Source organism: Heptranchias perlo, chromosome 13, assembly GCF_035084215.1.
Source record: "Heptranchias perlo isolate sHepPer1 chromosome 13, sHepPer1.hap1, whole genome shotgun sequence".
NCBI lineage: Eukaryota > Metazoa > Chordata > Chondrichthyes > Hexanchiformes > Hexanchidae > Heptranchias > Heptranchias perlo.
In genome coordinates, this window is record NC_090337.1 from 65,288,942 (window position 1) to 65,307,026 (window position 18,085).

The 18,085-nt window shown below is 46.8% G+C and overlaps 1 protein-coding gene across 1 annotated transcript in view; it reads right to left on the minus strand.

Moving 5' to 3' along the window:
* Window positions 1–18,085, minus strand: part of LOC137331665 (unconventional myosin-VIIa-like) — a 252,700-nt gene that overhangs the window by 156,085 nt on the left and 78,530 nt on the right. The window contains exons 14-17 of the mRNA XM_067995609.1: window positions 16,934–17,069; window positions 13,230–13,390; window positions 6,938–7,075; window positions 4,125–4,283 (exon numbers count right to left, since the gene is read on the minus strand). Of these exons, the coding sequence (XP_067851710.1) occupies window positions 4,125–4,283; window positions 6,938–7,075; window positions 13,230–13,390; window positions 16,934–17,069 (594 nt within the window). The remainder of the gene's footprint in view (window positions 1–4,124; window positions 4,284–6,937; window positions 7,076–13,229; window positions 13,391–16,933; window positions 17,070–18,085) is intronic.

Here is an 18,085-nt window from a genome sequence, read left to right on the forward strand (position 1 = left end):
ATACGTAAATCAGGCAGTTTCTGTAACGTGCGGCCGATCCAGATGTATGCCAGCCGGCAAATTAACAATCTACTGCAGTGTTACTTTCCCGGGTCCTGCTATTGCGCTGGTAGATACGTGGCAGTGGGAGTCAAAACAGGCAAGCAGACCGCTTATGGGAGTGACACCACTGAATCCAAATGGGTACCAGTGGCAGACTGGACTTGTAACACCACCTATTGTGCAGGTCTGTCTGTGGCAGTCCCTCAAGGTTGAGGATGACTTGCTTCCACTCCAGGAGAGGAAGATGCCTGTGCGTGGATTCTTTAAACGTGGAATGGTTGTTGTACACCAACCACCACATGGTCCCAGCGGAGTGAGGTCTTGGCCCAATGGCAGGGAAATCTGAGACAATTGGAGACCAGGCTCTGCTGTCGGACAGGAGCTTCTCCAGTACTGCACGGGGAGTGGCAGCCAATTTTTTTTTGTGCTCAAAGTCCCTGGAATGGGGCTCTGAACCCATGACCTTCCGACTCAGGGGTGAGAGTGAGTCCCACTGAACCACGGCTGGGGGATTGTGCTGATACACCACAAGCAGTCACATCCCTGGCAACGAGATAGACTGCTTGGCTATGCTGATATACTGGGAATGAGGTGCTGCAAGGTGCTATGACAGTATATTGTGGACTGTGGCTTCACTGAGAATCAGTTGTATCCTGGTGCTGTATTAATTCTACCTCTGATTGCTGCTAAAGGCTAGAAATTCCTCTGTGGGATAATTTAACCCAGAGGCAAAGTGAAGGCTAAAACGGAGAAAACTCTGGTGTGTCTAATAGCCCAGAGTAATATGCGGATTTGTTGGGTAACTGCAGTTGGCTTGTTAAAGAGGCCAATTAAAGGGGCCTCACCTATGTACTTTCCACAGAACGTAGAGAGATAGTGCTGCTTCAGAGTTGGAGTTAGAGCATTAGAAGGAACGGGAACATGCAGAAGGTGAACTGAAACAAACAAAAAGAGGATGTGGGACAAGGGGGGAGCTGGGATAATACGCATAGAGTGACACAGAGTAAACCACAGGCTGTCCTAAAGGGAACGTCTCACATGCACCATATAAGTGCCAAGGGCGTGTGCTACCATTAATGCTTCTGCAGTATCACGTAACTGCACAGGATCACAAGATAAGTTATGGAGAAAGTCTCTCAGCCCATTTGATCCCATCCTGCAATAATACCAACCCCCATGTCTCCCCTCGACACCACCCAGCTGTTTCCTAAAAGAGTCCAGGGTCCAGGCCTCAACCGCTCTTCCTAGCAACCTGACATCTGTCCATCACCTGACATCTGTCTATTACGTGACATCTGTCTATCACCTGAAATTTTCCATCATCAGCAGATGTGGCTGCCACTCCAGTAGCAACCTGAGCCACGAGCAAATTGGCATAGGGTCAATAGGATCAGGGAGATGAATGCGTGGCTAAAGATTGGTGTGGGAGAAGTGGGTTTCGATTCGTGGGGCACTGGCACAGTACTGGGGAGAGAGAGAGCTGTTCCGTTGGGACAGACTACACCTGAACCATGCTGGGACCAGAATTCTAGCGAATCGAATAACTAGGGAGGTAGATAGGGCTTTAAACTATATAAGGGGGGAGGAGGGTCCCGGTGGAGAGAAATCTAGAATGTTAAAGAGAAAAGACAAGGAAGCAGTGCAGGAAAGTGACTGGGGTAAGGATAACCAGATTGTGTCAGGAAGGGACAGAGCGTACAAACAAAAGACAACAAATAGGGTCCGGGTAAGAAAAAATGGTAATAAGACAAATAGGGCCATAGTACAAAAAAATGTTAAGGTGTCTAAAAATGTTAAAAAGACAAATCTAAAAGCACTGTATCTGAATGCACGAAGCATTCGTAATAAGGTAGATGAATTAACAGCACAAATAGATGTAAACGGATACAATATAATTGTGATTACGGAGACATGGCTGCAGGGTGACCAAGGCTGGGAGCTGAATATCCAAGGGTATTCGATATTTAGGAAGGACAGGCAAAAAGGAAAAGGAGGTGGGGTGGTGTTGTTAGTAAAGGATGAAATCAGAGCAATAGTGAGAAAGGATATTGGCTCAGAAAATCAAGATGTAGAATCAGTCTGGGTGGAGTTAAGAAGCACCAAGGGGCAGAAAACACTGGTGGGAGTTGTCTATAGGCCTCCAAACAGTAGTGGTAATGTAGGGGATGGCATCAAACAGGAAATTAGAGATGCATGTAACAAGGGTACTACAGTAATCATGGGTGACTTTAATCTACTTTTGCCTGGCCAAACCAAATTAGCAATAATACTGTGGAGCATGAATTCCTGGAGTGTGTACGAGATGGTTTTTTAGACCAGTACGTTGAGGAGCCAACCAGGGAACAGGCTATCCTAGATTGGGTATTGTGCAATGAGAAGGGGTGAATTAATAATCTTGTTGTGCGGGGTCCTTTAGGGAAGAGTGACCATAACATGATAGAATTCTTCATTAAGATGGAAAGTGAAGTAGTTCAATCTGAAACTAGGGTCCTAAATCTAAACAAAGGAAACTACGAAGGTATGAGGAGTGAGTTGGCTATGATAGATTGGGAAGCTTCATTAAAAGGCATGACGGTGGATAGGCAATGGCTAACATTTAAGGAACGAATTCATGAATTGCAACAGTAATACATTCTTTTCTGGCACAAAAACACAAAAGGAAAAGCAGCCCAACCATGGCTAACAAAAGAAATTAAGGATAACCCTTAAGAGGACCCATATAAAGAGGAGTCATATAAAGTTGCCAGAAAAAGTAGCAAGCCCGACGATTGGGAGCAGTTTAGAATTCAGCAAAAAAGGACCAAGAAATTGATTAAGAGGGAATAATAGAGTATGAGAGTAAACTTGCAAGGAACATAAAAGTGGACCGTAAAAGCTTCTACAAGTATGTAAAAAGAAAAAGATTAGTGAAGACAAATTTAGGTCCCTTACAGTCAGAAACAGGAGAATTTATAATGGGGAACAAGGAAATGGCAGAGCAATTAAACAAATACTTTGGTTCTGTCTTCACGGAAGAGGACACAAATAACTTCCCAGAAATGCTAGGGAACCAAGGGACTAGTGAGAAGGAGGAATTAAAGGAAATTAGTATTAGTAAAAAAATAGTGGCCTACTCCTGCTCCTATTTTCTATGTTCCTTTGTTTCTATGAATAAAAACTCCATGGGAAAACCGTGGCTAATTACAGAATTTAAGGATAGTATTAGATTAAAAGAAGAGGCTTACAATGTTGCCAAAAAGAGCAGTAAGCCTGAGGATTGGGAGGGTTTTAGAAACCAGTAAAGGATGACTAAGAAATTGATGTTTCTATGTTATAGTTTATGACTCAACAGTTATTTGTGGCAAAGCATTCCATGTTCCAATAATCCTATGTGAATTTATTTTTCGAAGTTCCCCCTTCATTATTTACTGATAACGCCCCCTTGTTTCTGATTCACCAACTAGAAAAAAATTGCTCTTTCGTTACTTAGTGTCTCAAAATCTATCGCAACCTTGAAAGTCTCTACTTGATCCCACTCACCCCTCTCAGTTACTGCAGGAAAAACCCCAATTTTCCAGGAATGTGCAGGAAGGAAAAGGAAGGTCAGCATTCCTCGTTCAACTATTGACTCATTCTCTGGAACTTGTCTTTTATTTCACTAATTTCTCTCATCGTGCCTCCTTCTGTCTTACACGATCACTTCTGTCACTTTACAGCTCGTTCATTTTCCTGTGAATGTGGTCTTTTTTCCTCCCCTCTTTCCCTCGCTTCGCTCCTCCTTATACGCTGTTCATCGGAAACACCTTCCCGTTCTGATGGAGGGCTGGGCCTGTAACATCAGCGCTGCTTCCTTTACAGCCGCTGCCTGACCTGCTGAGTGTTTCCAGCATTTTCAGTTTTTGTTCCCAATGTTCCATTTCTCATTCCTGATATTCTGATTCTTCGCATTACCCTCTCCATGGCTCCAACATCCTTCCTATAATAAGGTCAATCCATTCCATTTCTGATTCAGTATTATTTTAACACCAGTATTAACTCATCAAATGCAGTGGGGAGGAATAACACCGATTGGACAATCCCCAGGCTACCATTCCCTGACCTACCTCTTTCACCTGCCACAGTGCTGATGGCAATAAAATCTTGTACTGCTGCACAAAATCAGGGCAGGTGTACCAAATGGGATAGCCTGACTTGCGGATGCAGATAGTCTCCATCAGTCCGGAATATCGTAATTGCATAATGCACAACTCCCGATCAAACAGCTAGACAAATCAGATCAGAACATTAGGACCAGTGCTGCCCAGCTTCATTTTGTAAGAGACATTCATTATCGGAAGGGATTTTTCGCTAATATATATCATATTCCAGTCATTACAGAATGGAAAGTTCTGTGTAGTGACAATGCCCAACTATGGCGTAGACCAACTATTGCACAGAGAGGTTGAAATAGAGGTCAAACTCTCCATGCACATTCAGTCCCATCTCACTCACTGTCTGTACACAGAGTCCCATCTCACTCCCTGTCTGTACACATTCAGTCCCATCTCACTCACTGTCTGTACACAGAGTCCCATCTCACTCCCTGTCTGTACACATTCAGTCCCATCTCACTCACTGTCTGTACACAGTGTCCCATCTCACTCACTGTCTGTACACAGAGTCCCATCTCACTCCCTGTCTGTACACATTCAGTCCCATCTCACTCACTGTCTGTACACAGTGTCCCATCTCACTCACTGTCTGTACACAGAGTCCCATCTCACTCACTGTCTGTACACAGAGTCCCATCTCACTCACTGTCTGTACAGTGTCCCATCTCACTCACTGTCTGTACACAGTGTCCCATCTCACTCACTGTCTGCACACATTCAGTCCCTTCTCACTCACTGTCTGTACACAGAGTGCCATCTCACTCACTGTCTGCACACATTCAGTCCCATCTCACTCACTGTCTGTACACAGTGTCCCATCTCACTCACTGTCTGTACACAGAGTCCCTTCTCACTCACTGTCTGTACACAGAGTGCCATCTCACTCACTGTCTGCACACATTCTGTCCCTTCTCACTCACTGTCTGCACACATTCAGTCCCTTCTCACTCACTGTCTGTACACAGAGTCCCATCTCACTGACTGTCTGTACACAGAGTCCCGTCTGACTCACTGTCTGTACACAGAGTCAATTCTCACCCAGATTCCCATCTCACTCACTGTCTGTACCGCGTCCCATCTCACTCACTGTCTGTACACAGAGTCCATTCTCACCCAGATTCCCATCTCATTCACTGTCTGTACCGAGTCCCATCTCACTCACTGTCTGTACACAGTGTCCCATCTCACTCACTGTCTGTACACAGTGTCCCATCTCACTCACTGTCTGTACACAGAGTCCCATCTCACTCACTGTCTGTACACATTCAGTCCCATCTCACTCACTGTCTGTACAGTGTCCCATCTCACTCACTGTCTGCACACATTCTGTCCCTTCTCACTCACTGTCTGCACACATTCAGTCCCTTCTCACTCACTGTCTGTACACAGTGTCCCATCTCACTCACTGTCTGTAACAATGTCCCAGCTCACTCACTGTCTGTACACAGTGTCCCATCTCACTCACTGTCTGTACACAGAGTCCCATCTCACTCACTGTCTGTACAGTGTCCCATCTCACTCACTGTCTGTACACAGAGTGCCATCTCACTCACTGTCTGTACAGTGTCCCATCTCACTCACTGTCTGTACACAGAGTGCCATCTCACTCACTGTCTGTACACAGTGTCCCATCTCACTCACTGTCTGTACAGTGTCCCATCTCACTCACTGTCTGCACACAGAGTCCCATCTCACTCACTGTCTGTACAGTGTCCCATCTCACTCACTGTCTGTACACAGTGTCCCATCTCACTCACTGTCTGTACACATTCAGTCCCATCTCACTCCCTGTCTGTACAGTGTCCCATCTCACTCACTGTCTGTACACATTCAGTCCCATCTCACTCCCTGTCTGTACAGTGTCCCATCTCACTCACTGTCTGCACACATTCAGTCCCATCTCACTCACTGTCTGTACAGTGTCCCATCTCACTCCCTGTCTGTACAGTGTCCCATCTCACTCCCTGTCTGTACACAGTGTCCCATCTCACTCACTGTCTGCACACAGAGTGCCATCTCACTTACTGTCTGTACACAGTGTCCCATCTCACTCACTGTCTGTACACATTCAGTCCCATCTCACTCCCTGTCTGTACACAGAGTGCCATCTCACTCACTGTCTGTACACAGTGTCCCATCTCACTCACTGTCTGTACACATTCAGTCCCATCTCACTCCCTGTCTGTACACAGAGTGCCATCTCACTCACTGTCTGTACACAGTGTCCCATCTCACTCACTGTCTGTACACATTCAGTCCCATCTCACTCCCTGTCTGTACACAGAGTGCCATCTCACTCACTGTCTGTACACAGTGTCCCATCTCACTCACTGTCTGTACACATTCAGTCCCATCTCACTCCCTGTCTGTACACAGAGTGCCATCTCACTCACTGTCTGTACACAGTGTCCCATCTCACTCACTGTCTGCACACAGAGTCCCTTCTCACTCACTGTCTGTACACAGTGTCCCATCTCACTCACTGTCTGTACACAGAGTCCCATCTCACTCACTGTCTGCACACAGAGTCCCATCTCACTCACTGTCTGTACACAGAGTCCCATCTCACTCACTGTCTGTACACAGTGTCCCATCTCACTCACTGTCTGTACACAGAGTGCCATCTCACTCACTGTCTGTACACAGAGTCCATTCTCACCCAGATTCCCATCTCACTCACTGTCTGTAACAGTGTCCCATCTCACTCACTGTCTGTACACATTCAGTCCCATCTCACTCGCTGTCTGTACCAAGAGATTTCTTACCAGTGGTTTTTTGAATTCATTGGGCTTGATGCAGCGAACGAAGAAGGGCTGACAAGCCCTCAAGGTTCTCATTAGGTTGTCCAGTGACTGTTTGAACTGCCCACTGAGTGTGGGAAACCGCCTATGGATGTCAGTCACCTGTACAATAAAGCGATATAGTTAAACATCACTGAGCTGCTCAAACACACCGTGGATTCATTAACAGGAGCACTGAACCAATCCTTGGCCTTATGCAAAGAAAGTCCTCTTCCATTGTCCATTGCATTTTACCAACACAAGGATGAGTGCTTTTCTGTTATCTGACTCACCGGTATGGTGAGCCCCCGCCTCGAACCAATTTAGATCAGTCTACACTGTCACGAATAAAACAATCCACAGGCTGTCTCGAATAAAGCTTGCATTTTCCTTCACTCGGTTTGAGAACGTGGATTTGGATCCTGTCATTGTGTTTATCCCTACACTGCTCATTAGCCAGTAGTTTCCTTTGGGAGAGTTTGCAAGACAGGGAGTCGCAGTCTCACCTTGAAGGTGTTGGAGTTGAGTCAACACGGCATGGCCTGCCTCATCGGCTCTTTAAAGCGAACCCTGCAATTTGCGTTGGCTATTGCAAGAAGAATGGAGACTCCCGCCATCATCCTGAAACCCCCGGCCAGTGAAAATGATGGTTCAGGGACCCTGACAGGTTATCGAGGTGGTAACTGCAGGGCAGGCTTGATAGCTTTCTGCCAGTCGTTATTCCTGGGCATTGTATATTCAGAGAGAGCCAAATCAAATTGCAAAAAGAGGAGTGAATGGGAGGTCACTGCAGAGGTCAGTCTCCACTGGACCCGACCGGTGCGGTGCTGATCCTTCTTACCACTGCCAAACGGCCAAGAGACACAGCGACAGCTCTACTGCACTGCCGAGACCCTCACTCGTCCCACATTGTAAGACATAAGGAGGAACCTTTGGCCTCGAGTCCAGTGCACAACAGCCTGAGCTACCCGACTTTAGTAACAAGACGGGATGGAACTTAAATACTTTAGGAAATCGACACTGGGAACAGTATGGACTGTTGGAGATGTGTACTGGGAACAGTATGGACTGCTGGAGATGTGTACTGGGAACAGTATGGACTGCTGGAGATGTGTACTGGGATCAGTATGGACTGTTGGAGATGTGTACTGGGATCAGTATGGACTGTTGGAGATGTGTACTGGGAACAGTATGGACTGTTGGAGATGTGTACTGGGAACAGTATGGACTGCTGGAGATGTGTACTGGGAACAGTATGGACTGCTGGAGATGTGTACTGGGAACAGTATGGACTGTTGGAGATGTGTACTGGGAACAGTATGGACTGTTGGAGATGTGTACTGAGATCATAATAGACTGTTGGAGATGTGTACTGGGAACAGTATGGACTGTTGGAGATGTGTACTGGGAACAGTATGGACTGTTGGAGATGTGTACTGGGAACAGTATGGACTGTTGGAGATGTGTACTGGGATCAGTATGGACTGCTGGAGATGTGTACTGGGAACAGTATGGACTGTTGGAGATGTGTACTGGGAACAGTATGGACTGTTGGAGATGTGTACTGGGAACAGTATGGACTGTTGGAGATGTGTACTGGGAACAGTATGGACTGTTGGAGATGTGTACTGGGATCAGTATGGACTGTTGGAGATGTGTACTGGGATCAGTATGGACTGCTGGAGATGTGTACTGGGATCAGTATGGACTGCTGGAGATGTGTACTGGGAACAGTATGGACTGTTGGAGATGTGTACTGGGATCAGTATGGACTGTTGGAGATGTGTACTGGGAACAGTATGGACTGTTGGAGATGTGTACTGGGATCAGTATGGACTGTTGGAGATGTGTACTGGGATCAGTATGGACTGCTGGAGATGTGTACTGGGAACAGTATGGACTGTTGGAGATGTGTACTGGGAACAGTATGGACTGTTGGAGATGTGTACTGGGATCAGTATGGACTGTTGGAGATGTGTACTGGGATCAGTATGGACTGCTGGAGATGTGTACTGGGAACAGTATGGACTGTTGGAGATGTGTACTGGGATCAGTATGGACTGTTGGAGATGTGTACTGGGAACAGTATGGACTGCTGGAGATGTGTACTGGGATCAGTATGGACTGTTGGAGATGTGTACTGGGAACAGTATGGACTGTTGGAGATGTGTACTGGGAACAGTATGGACTGTTGGAGATGTGTACTGGGAACAGTATGGACTGCTGGAGATATGTACTGGGAACAGTATGGACTGTTGGAGATGTGTACTGGGAACACTATGGACTGCTGGAGATGTGTACTGGGAACAGTATGGACTGTTGGAGATGTGTACTGGGAACAGTATGGACTGTTGGAGATGTGTACTGGGAACACTATGGACTGCTGGAGATGTGTACTGGGAACAGTATGGACTGTTGGAGATGTGTACTGGGAACAGTATGGACTGTTGGAGATGTGTACTGGGAACAGTATGGACTGCTGGAGATATGTACTGGGAACAGTATGGACTGTTGGAGATGTGTACTGGGAACAGTATGGACTGCTGGAGATATGTACTGGGAACAGTATGGACTGTTGGAGATGTGTACTGGGAACACTATGGACTGCTGGAGATGTGTACTGGGAACAGTATGGACTGTTGGAGATGTGTACTGGGAACAGTATGGACTATTGGAGATGTGTACTGGGAACACTATGGACTGCTGGAGATGTGTACTGGGAACAGTATGGACTGTTGGAGATGTGTACTGGGAACAGTATGGACTGTTGGAGATGTGTACTGGGAACACTATGGACTGCTGGAGATGTGTACTGGGAACAGTATGGACTGTTGGAGATGTGTACTGGGAACACTATGGACTGTTGGAGATGTGTACTGGGAACACAATGGACTGTTGGAGATGTGTACTGGGAACAGTATGGACTGTTGGAGATGTGTACTGGGAACAGTATGGACTGTTGGAGATGTGTACTGGGAACACTATGGACTGCTGGAGATGTGTACTGGGAACAGTATGGACTGTTGGAGGTGTGTACTAGGAACAGTATGGACTGTTGGAGATGTGTACTGGGAACAGTATGGACTGCTGGAGATGTGTACTGGGAACAGTATGGACTGCTGGAGATGTGTAGTGGGATCAGTATGGACTGTTGGAGATCTGTACTGGGATCAGTATAGACTGTTGGAGATGTGTACTGGGAACAGTATGGACTGCTGGAGATGTGTAGTGGGATCAGTATGGACTGTTGGAGATATGTACTGGGATCAGTATGGACTGTTGGAGATGTGTACTGGGAACAGTATGGACTGCTGGAGATGTGTACTGGGAACAGTATGGACTGCTGGAGATGTGTACTGGGAACAGTATGGACTGCTGGAGATGTGTACTGGGAACAGTATGGACTGCTGGAGATGTGTACTGGGAACAGTATGGACTGCTGGAGATGTGTACTGAGAACAGTATGGACTGCTGGAGATGTGTACTGGGAACAGTATGGACTGTTGGAGATGTGTACTGGGAACAGTATGGACTGTTGGAGATGTGTACTGGGAACACTATGGACTGTTGGAGATGTGTACTGGGAACAGTATGGACTGTTGGAGATGTGTACTGGGAACAGTATGGACTGTTGGAGATGTGTACTGGGAACAGTATGGACTGTTGGAGATGTGTACTGGGAACAGTATGGACTGTTGGAGATGTGTACTGAGATCATAATAGACTGTTGGAGATGTGTACTGGGAACAGTATGGACTGTTGGAGATGTGTACTGGGAACAGTATGGACTGTTGGAGATGTGTACTGGGATCAGTATGGACTGTTGGAGATGTGTACTGTGAACAGTATGGACTGCTGGAGATGTGTACTGGGAACAGTATGGACTGTTGGAGATGTGTACTGGGATCAGTATGGACTGTTGGAGATGTGTACTGGGAACAGTATGGACTGTTGGAGATGTGTACTGGGAACAGTATGGACTGTTGGAGATGTGTACTGGGAACAGTATGGACTGTTGGAGATGTGTACTGGGAACAGTATGGACTGTTGGAGATGTGTACTGGGATCAGTATGGACTGTTGGAGATGTGTACTGGGAACAGTATGGACTGCTGGAGATGTGTACTGGGAACAGTATGGACTGTTGGAGATGTGTACTGGGAACAGTATGGACTGTTGGAGATGTGTACTGGGAACAGTATGGACTGCTGGAGATGTGTACTGGGAACAGTATGGACTGTTGGAGATATGTACTGGGAACAGTATGGACTGCTGGAGATGTGTACTGGGAACAGTATGGACTGTTGGAGATGTGTACTGGGAACAGTATGGACTGTTGGAGATGTGTACTGGGATCAGTATGGACTGTTGGAGATGTGTACTGGGAACAGTATGGACTGCTGGAGATGTGTACTGGGAACAGTATGGACTGTTGGAGATGTGTACTGGGAACAGTATGGACTGCTGGAGATGTGTACTGGGAACAGTATGGACTGTTGGAGATATGTACTGGGAACAGTATGGACTGTTGGAGATGTGTACTGGGAACAGTATGGACTGCTGGAGATATGTACTGGGAACAGTATGGACTGTTGGAGATGTGTACTGGGAACAGTATGGACTGTTGGAGATGTGTACTGGGAACACTATGGACTGTTGGAGATGTGTACTGGGAACAGTATGGACTGTTGGAGATATGTACTGGGAACAGTATGGACTGCTGGAGATGTGTACTGGGAACAGTATGGACTGTTGGAGATATGTACTGGGAACAGTATGGACTGTTGGAGATGTGTACTGGGAACAGTATGGACTGTTGGAGATGTGTACTGGGAACACTATGGACTGTTGGAGATGTGTACTGTGAACAGTATGGACTGCTGGAGATATATACTGGGAACAGTATGGACTGCTGGAGATGTGTACTGGGAACAGTATGGACTGTTGGAGATGTGTACTGGGAACAGTATGGACTGTTGGAGATGTGTACTGGGAACAGTATGGACTGTTGGGAGGTATGTACTGGGAATAGTATAGACTGTTGGAGATGTGTACTGCGAACAGTATGGACTGTTGGAGATGTGTACTGGGAGCAGTATGGACTGTTGGAGATGTGTACTGGGAATAGTATAGACTGTTGGAGATGTGTACTGGGAACAGTATAGACTGTTGGGAGATATGTACTGGGAATAGTATAGACTGTTGGAGATGTGTACTGGGAACAGTATGGACTGTTGGGAGATATGTACTGGGAATAGTATAGACTGTTGGAGATGTGTACTGGGAACAGTATGGACTGTTGGGAGATATGTACTGGGAATAGTATAGACTGTTGGAGATGTGTACTGGGAACAGTATGGACTGTTGGAGATGTGTACTGGGAATAGTATAGACTGTTGGAGATGTGTACTGGGAATAGTATAGACTGTTGGAGATATGTACTGGGAATAGTATAGACTGTTGGAGATGTGTACTGGGAACAGTATGGACTGTTGGAGATGTGTACTGGGAATAGTATAGACTGTTGGAGATGTGTACTGGGAATAGTATAGACTGTTGGAGATGTGTACTGGGAACAGTATGGACTGTTGGAGATGTGTACTGGGAACAGTATGGACTGTTGGGAGATATGTACTGGGAATAGTATAGACTGTTGGAGATGTGTACTGGGAACAGTACAGTCTGCAGAGGGTATATACTGGGAATGGTACAGCAGTCCATACTGTTCCTAGTACATCAAGTTTGCAGCACAGAAACAGGCCATTCTCTTGTCTGCCGAGGCTGTATACAGGGAATAGTAAATCTGCAGAGGCTGTATACTTGGACTGGTGCTGACTGCAGAGGGTGTACACTGGGAATGGTACAGATTGCAGATGGTGCATACGGGAAGTAGTACAGACAGCCAAGGGTGTATACTCAGAGTGGTACAGACTGCAGAGTGTATATTGGGAATAGTACAGACTGTAGACGGTGTATACTGGGAATAGTACAGACTTGGAGGGTCTAAATTGGGAACGGTACAGACTGTGGAGGGTGTAAACTGGGAACAGTCCAGACTGCAGAGGGTGTAAACTGGGAATGGTACAGTCTGCAGAGGGTGTAAACTGAGAATAGTACAGATTGCAGAGGGTGTATACTGGGAATGGTACAGTCTGTCCTCACCCTGTGCTGTATGGGGTGAGGACCTTCCTCACCCCATTCTTTAGAATGACCGACTGTACTTCAAGATTGAACAGGAATTACATGAGGTGAATACATTTAAACCACAGTTCAATAACCTTGATGGAACCTTCAGGAAGAATTTGCTTGTGGTTTTGGGTCCTTCCCGGTGCTGATCCTAAGCTCGCTTGGAAGATTTGTTTGAGGAATTTGTTCTTGGAAGAATGCACGACCTGGATCACATCAGAACTCAACTGATCTCTGTTCTTTTCGAGGAAGCCTATCAATTAGAAACGGACATGGATTTTGTCAGCTGCTGGGACTCGCTTACCCCACAGACAATAATATCGGGAATAACTGATCCCATAGGGAGAGGGGGCTGTAAGCTTACTTTACATCTAGCACAGATAGAGAGTGGACACAGCTTAGAGCTAATTCACATTCAGCATTGCTAAAGGGACTGATAAGCCACACGAGGGGGAGAGGTGTCTCCACTTAAACCTTAACACAACTTCAGCACGTTAAGGGGGAAGGCTGGCGGTGCTTGGGGCTGGTTGCTGCTTGCACTCATTTCATACTCAACACAGGTGAAGAGAGCGACTGACCCTAATTGGTTTCCCCAATCTCCCCAGTTCATTTCATCCTTCCTTTCCAATTTCACCCATCTCCTGCAGTAGCCACACATCAGGCAGCTGCACTCTTCCCCGGAATAGCTGGATCTTAGACGGTTGTTTCCTACCCCCATCATGGATAAAATCGAGCTTCAGCCACAGTTCCTCTGAAGCAACTGGAGTTCAGGCAGGCCCAGGCTTCCAGTAGCTGGAGCCCAGGTAGGCCCAGGCTTCCGGTACTTGGTGCTGAGGTAGGCCCAGTTTTCCAGGACCAGGTGCTCAGGTAGGCCCAGGCTTCCGGTACCTGGTGCTCAGGTAGGCCCAGTTTTCCAGGACCAGGTGCTCAGGTAGGCCCAGGTTTCCAGGACATGGTGCTCAGGCAGGCCCAGGTTTCCAGGACCTGGTGCTCAGGTAGGTCCAAGCTTCTGGTACCTGGAGCTTGGGCATTTTCTGGTTTGCCCTGCAGCCACCCTTTACCTGTCTTGATTCAAGATCAGGCCAAGCCACCCACCCTCTTTAGTGGATGAGTTTCAGGTAGTCTCACCTTTCTTCCCGAGGGGCCAACTTTACCCTACAGTCCCACCCTTTATCCACACTAGTTGGAGCTCAAGACTTTCCACACACCCCCTAAAGTGTTGAAATTTTGATGTTAGTAAGAATATAGAACATAAGAACATAAGAACTAGGAGCAGGAGTAGGCCATACAGCCCTCGAGGCTGCTCCGCCGTTCAATCAGATCATGGCTGATCTTCTCCCTCAATTCCACTTTCCCACCTTATCCTCATATCCCTTGATTCCCCTAGAGTCCAAAAATCTATCGATCTCAGCCTTGAACCTCAACAACTGAGCAAACACAGCCCTCTGGGGTAGAGAATTCCAAAGATTCACAACCCTCTGAGTGAAGAAATTCTTCCTCATCTCAGTCTTAAATGGCTGACCCCTTACCCTGAGACTATGCCCTCTAGTTCTAGACTCTCCAGCCAGGGGAAACAACCTCTCAGCATCTACCCTGTCAAGCCCCCTCAGAATCTTATATGTTTCAATGACATCACCTCTCATTCTTTTAAACTCCAGACAGTATAGGCCCATTCTACTCAACCTCTCCTCATAGGACAACCCTCTCATCCCAGGAATTAATCTAGTGAACCTTCGTTGCACTGCCTCTAAGGCAAGTGTATCCTTCCTTAGATAACCAAAACCCAGTACTCCAGGTGTGATCTCACTAAAGCCCTGTACAACTGTAGTAAGACTTCCTTACTCTTGTACTCCAACCCCCTTGCAATAAAGGCCAACATGCCATTTGCCTTCCTAATTGCCTGCTGTACCTGCATGTTCTATTCTATTCTATCCTTCCTACCAAAGTGAATAACCTCACGTTTCCCCACATTTTACTCCATCTGCCACCTTCTTGCCCACTTACTTAATCTGTCTGTATCCCTTTGCAGACTCTGTGTCCTCCTCACAGCTTACTTTCCCACTTAACTTTGTATCATCAGCAAACTTGGATACATTACACTCGGTCCCTTCATCTAAGTCATTAATATAGATTGTAAATAGCTGAGGTCCAAGCACTGATCCTTACGGCACTCCACTAGTTACAACCTGCCAAACCGAAAATGACCCGTTTAACCCTACTCTCTGTTTTCTGTCCTTTAACCAACCCTCAATCCACGCTAATATATTACCCCAACCCCATGAGCCCTAATCTTGTGTAACAACCTTTTATGTGGCACCTTATCGAATGCCTTTTGAAAATCCAAATATACTACAGCCACTGGTTCCCCTTTATCTAGCCTGCTAGTTACATCCTCAAAAAACTCTAATGAATAGTAGATGTGTTTATTTGCACCAATAGCCCTGTCAGTGCTGCTTTGATCCCCAAAGGATGGAGCCATGACTAGAAGATCAGCCCCAGCCCCAGCCCCAGCCCCATCAGCATTGAACTAGGGAAACTTTTTATAATTTGTTCTCAGGATGTGGGTGAACATGGCAAGACCGGCATTTATTGACCATCCCTACTTGCCCTGAGAAAGTGGTGGTGGGCTTTCTCCTTTAGACCACTTCAGAGGGTATTGAGTCACCCACCCAGTGTGGGACTGGAGCCACATGTAGGTCAGACTGGGTAAAGGATGGCAGGTTCCCTTCCCTGAAGGACATTAATGGACCAGTTGGATTTTTACAATTCAGTCCACAGATTACCAGATTTATTGAATTTAGGTTTACATCTTGCCAAGGTGGGATTCGAACTCACAACCTCTGGGTAGCTTGGCTCCTACTTAGCTGTCTGAAGGCCGCTTTTTAAAAAAAAAATCTCGGGGTGTGCGCATCGCTGGCAAGGCGGGCATTTATCATCCATCCCTAGCTGCCCCGAGAAGGTGACTGAGCAGCTTGCCAGGCCACTTCAGAGGGCAGTTAAGAATGACCCAATAGAGATCTATAAAATAATGAAAGGGCTGGATAGTGTCCCTATTGTTAAATTATTCTAGTTTAACAGGTTAGGGAGGATCAGGGGGCACGAGTTTAAACCATGGAAGTTTAGGACTAGACTGGGTGTTGGGTGGTTCTTCTCTTCCCAGAGAGTAGTGAGCCTCCGGAATGTGTTGCCGGCTGGTGTGGTGGGTGCTGACTCTCTGCCTTCAAGAGGGAGCTGGACTGGTTCCTGACTGGGGCAGAGATCGCATCGTATAGAAGGTAAGTGTCTTTATAAATAACACTTGGTCCATGTGATCTCCTGGACTGGTTTCGATCACATGAGGGGGTCGGAGTGGAATTTCCCAGAGTATTTTTTCCCCTTATTGGACCTGGGTTTTTTCTGTGTTTTTGCCTCTCCCAGGAGATTACATGGCTGCGAGGTGGGGGGGGTGGGGGGGTGGGGTAGGGAGGTCAGGGGAGGGAAGAAGTGTTTAGCCATGATGGTCGGGCCATCATGCTGTGGGGCAGGCTTGATGGACCAACTGGTCTTTTCCAGCCCGTCAATTTTGTATGTTCGTAACCACATTGGTGTGAGACCAGAGTCATATACAGACCGGACCGGGTAAGGACGGCAGGTTTCCTTCCCTCAGAGACATTGGTGAACCAGTTGGGTTTTTTTTTCTCTCAATCCTTTGGCGCTTGGAGATGGAGAAGTGTCTCACCACCTACATCTCTCCCGACTCTGTATTAACTAGGGCAGCTCGTAGCTGCCACCCAATGAGATCGCATTTGGCTGGTACCTTTAGACTCGTAGTAAACCACTCCTGCAAAGTGAGCAATGCCAAAGGTGGTATTGTGAGAGCTGTTGGGAGGTAAGTAGATCATGCTCTTGCTATGGTGGTTATTCAGCTTGTTTAGCATTGTGGTGTCAGTACCCTACGAAAAAAGAAAGAAAGACTTGCATTTATATAGCGCCTTTCGCAACCTCAGAACATCCCAAAGCACTTTACAGCCAATGAAGTACTTTTTTTTAAGTATAGTCACTGTTGGAATGTAGGAAACGCGGCAGCCAATTTGCGCACAGCAAGGTCCCACAAACGGCAATGTGTTAATGACCAGACAATCTGTTTTGGTAGAGGGATAAATATCGGCCAGGAGAACTCCATTGCTGTTCTTCGAATAGTACCATGGGAGGGGAGACGGCAGGTTTCCTTCACTAAAAGACATTAGTGCACCAGTTGAGAGGATAGACGGGGCCTCAGTTTAACGTCTCATCCAAAAGACAGCACCTTCGACAACGCAACACTCCCTCAGTACCGCACTGGGAGTGTTAGCCTAGATTTTGTGCTCAAGTCTCTGGAGTGGGACTTGAACCCACAACCTTCTGACCTCAGAGGCAAGAGTGCTACCCACTGAGCCACAGCTGACACATACAAGAAACCCACATTCACACACATCAGCATCAATAATATAACACCAGCTGGACACTGAGTAAGTGAAAACCCTTTCTGTCGATATAGTTCAGAGGGGGCAGATATGTAGCTTTTATTGCCACACAGGACCTGGAGAAATCCAGTAACTCTGTAAAAGTTAGCTGTGCACTCTCTCCGCTTCACTGGGCAGATCGGGAAAGGAATGAATTGAAATGCCCACTTGAGCACAGCACCTCCCACTTGCCTGGCGCAGTGCTGCACTGCAGGCGGACTAATTGTGTCTTATCTCTCCCCTCACAAAAGATCCAGAGGCATAAAAAAATTCAAAGTAGTTGTAACTTTTGCAGCCATCAAACGGGCTGTAGCCCTGGATGAAATGGGCTGCAATTCAGTCACCGGCAGCTGGACTAACTGAGATATTGTCTCAGGTGGAAAGCAAAGTCTCCTCACAAATCCAGGAAGGACCACCTTGATCAATACACTGCCTGGTATGATTATCTGCATCTGGTTGGTGTCTAT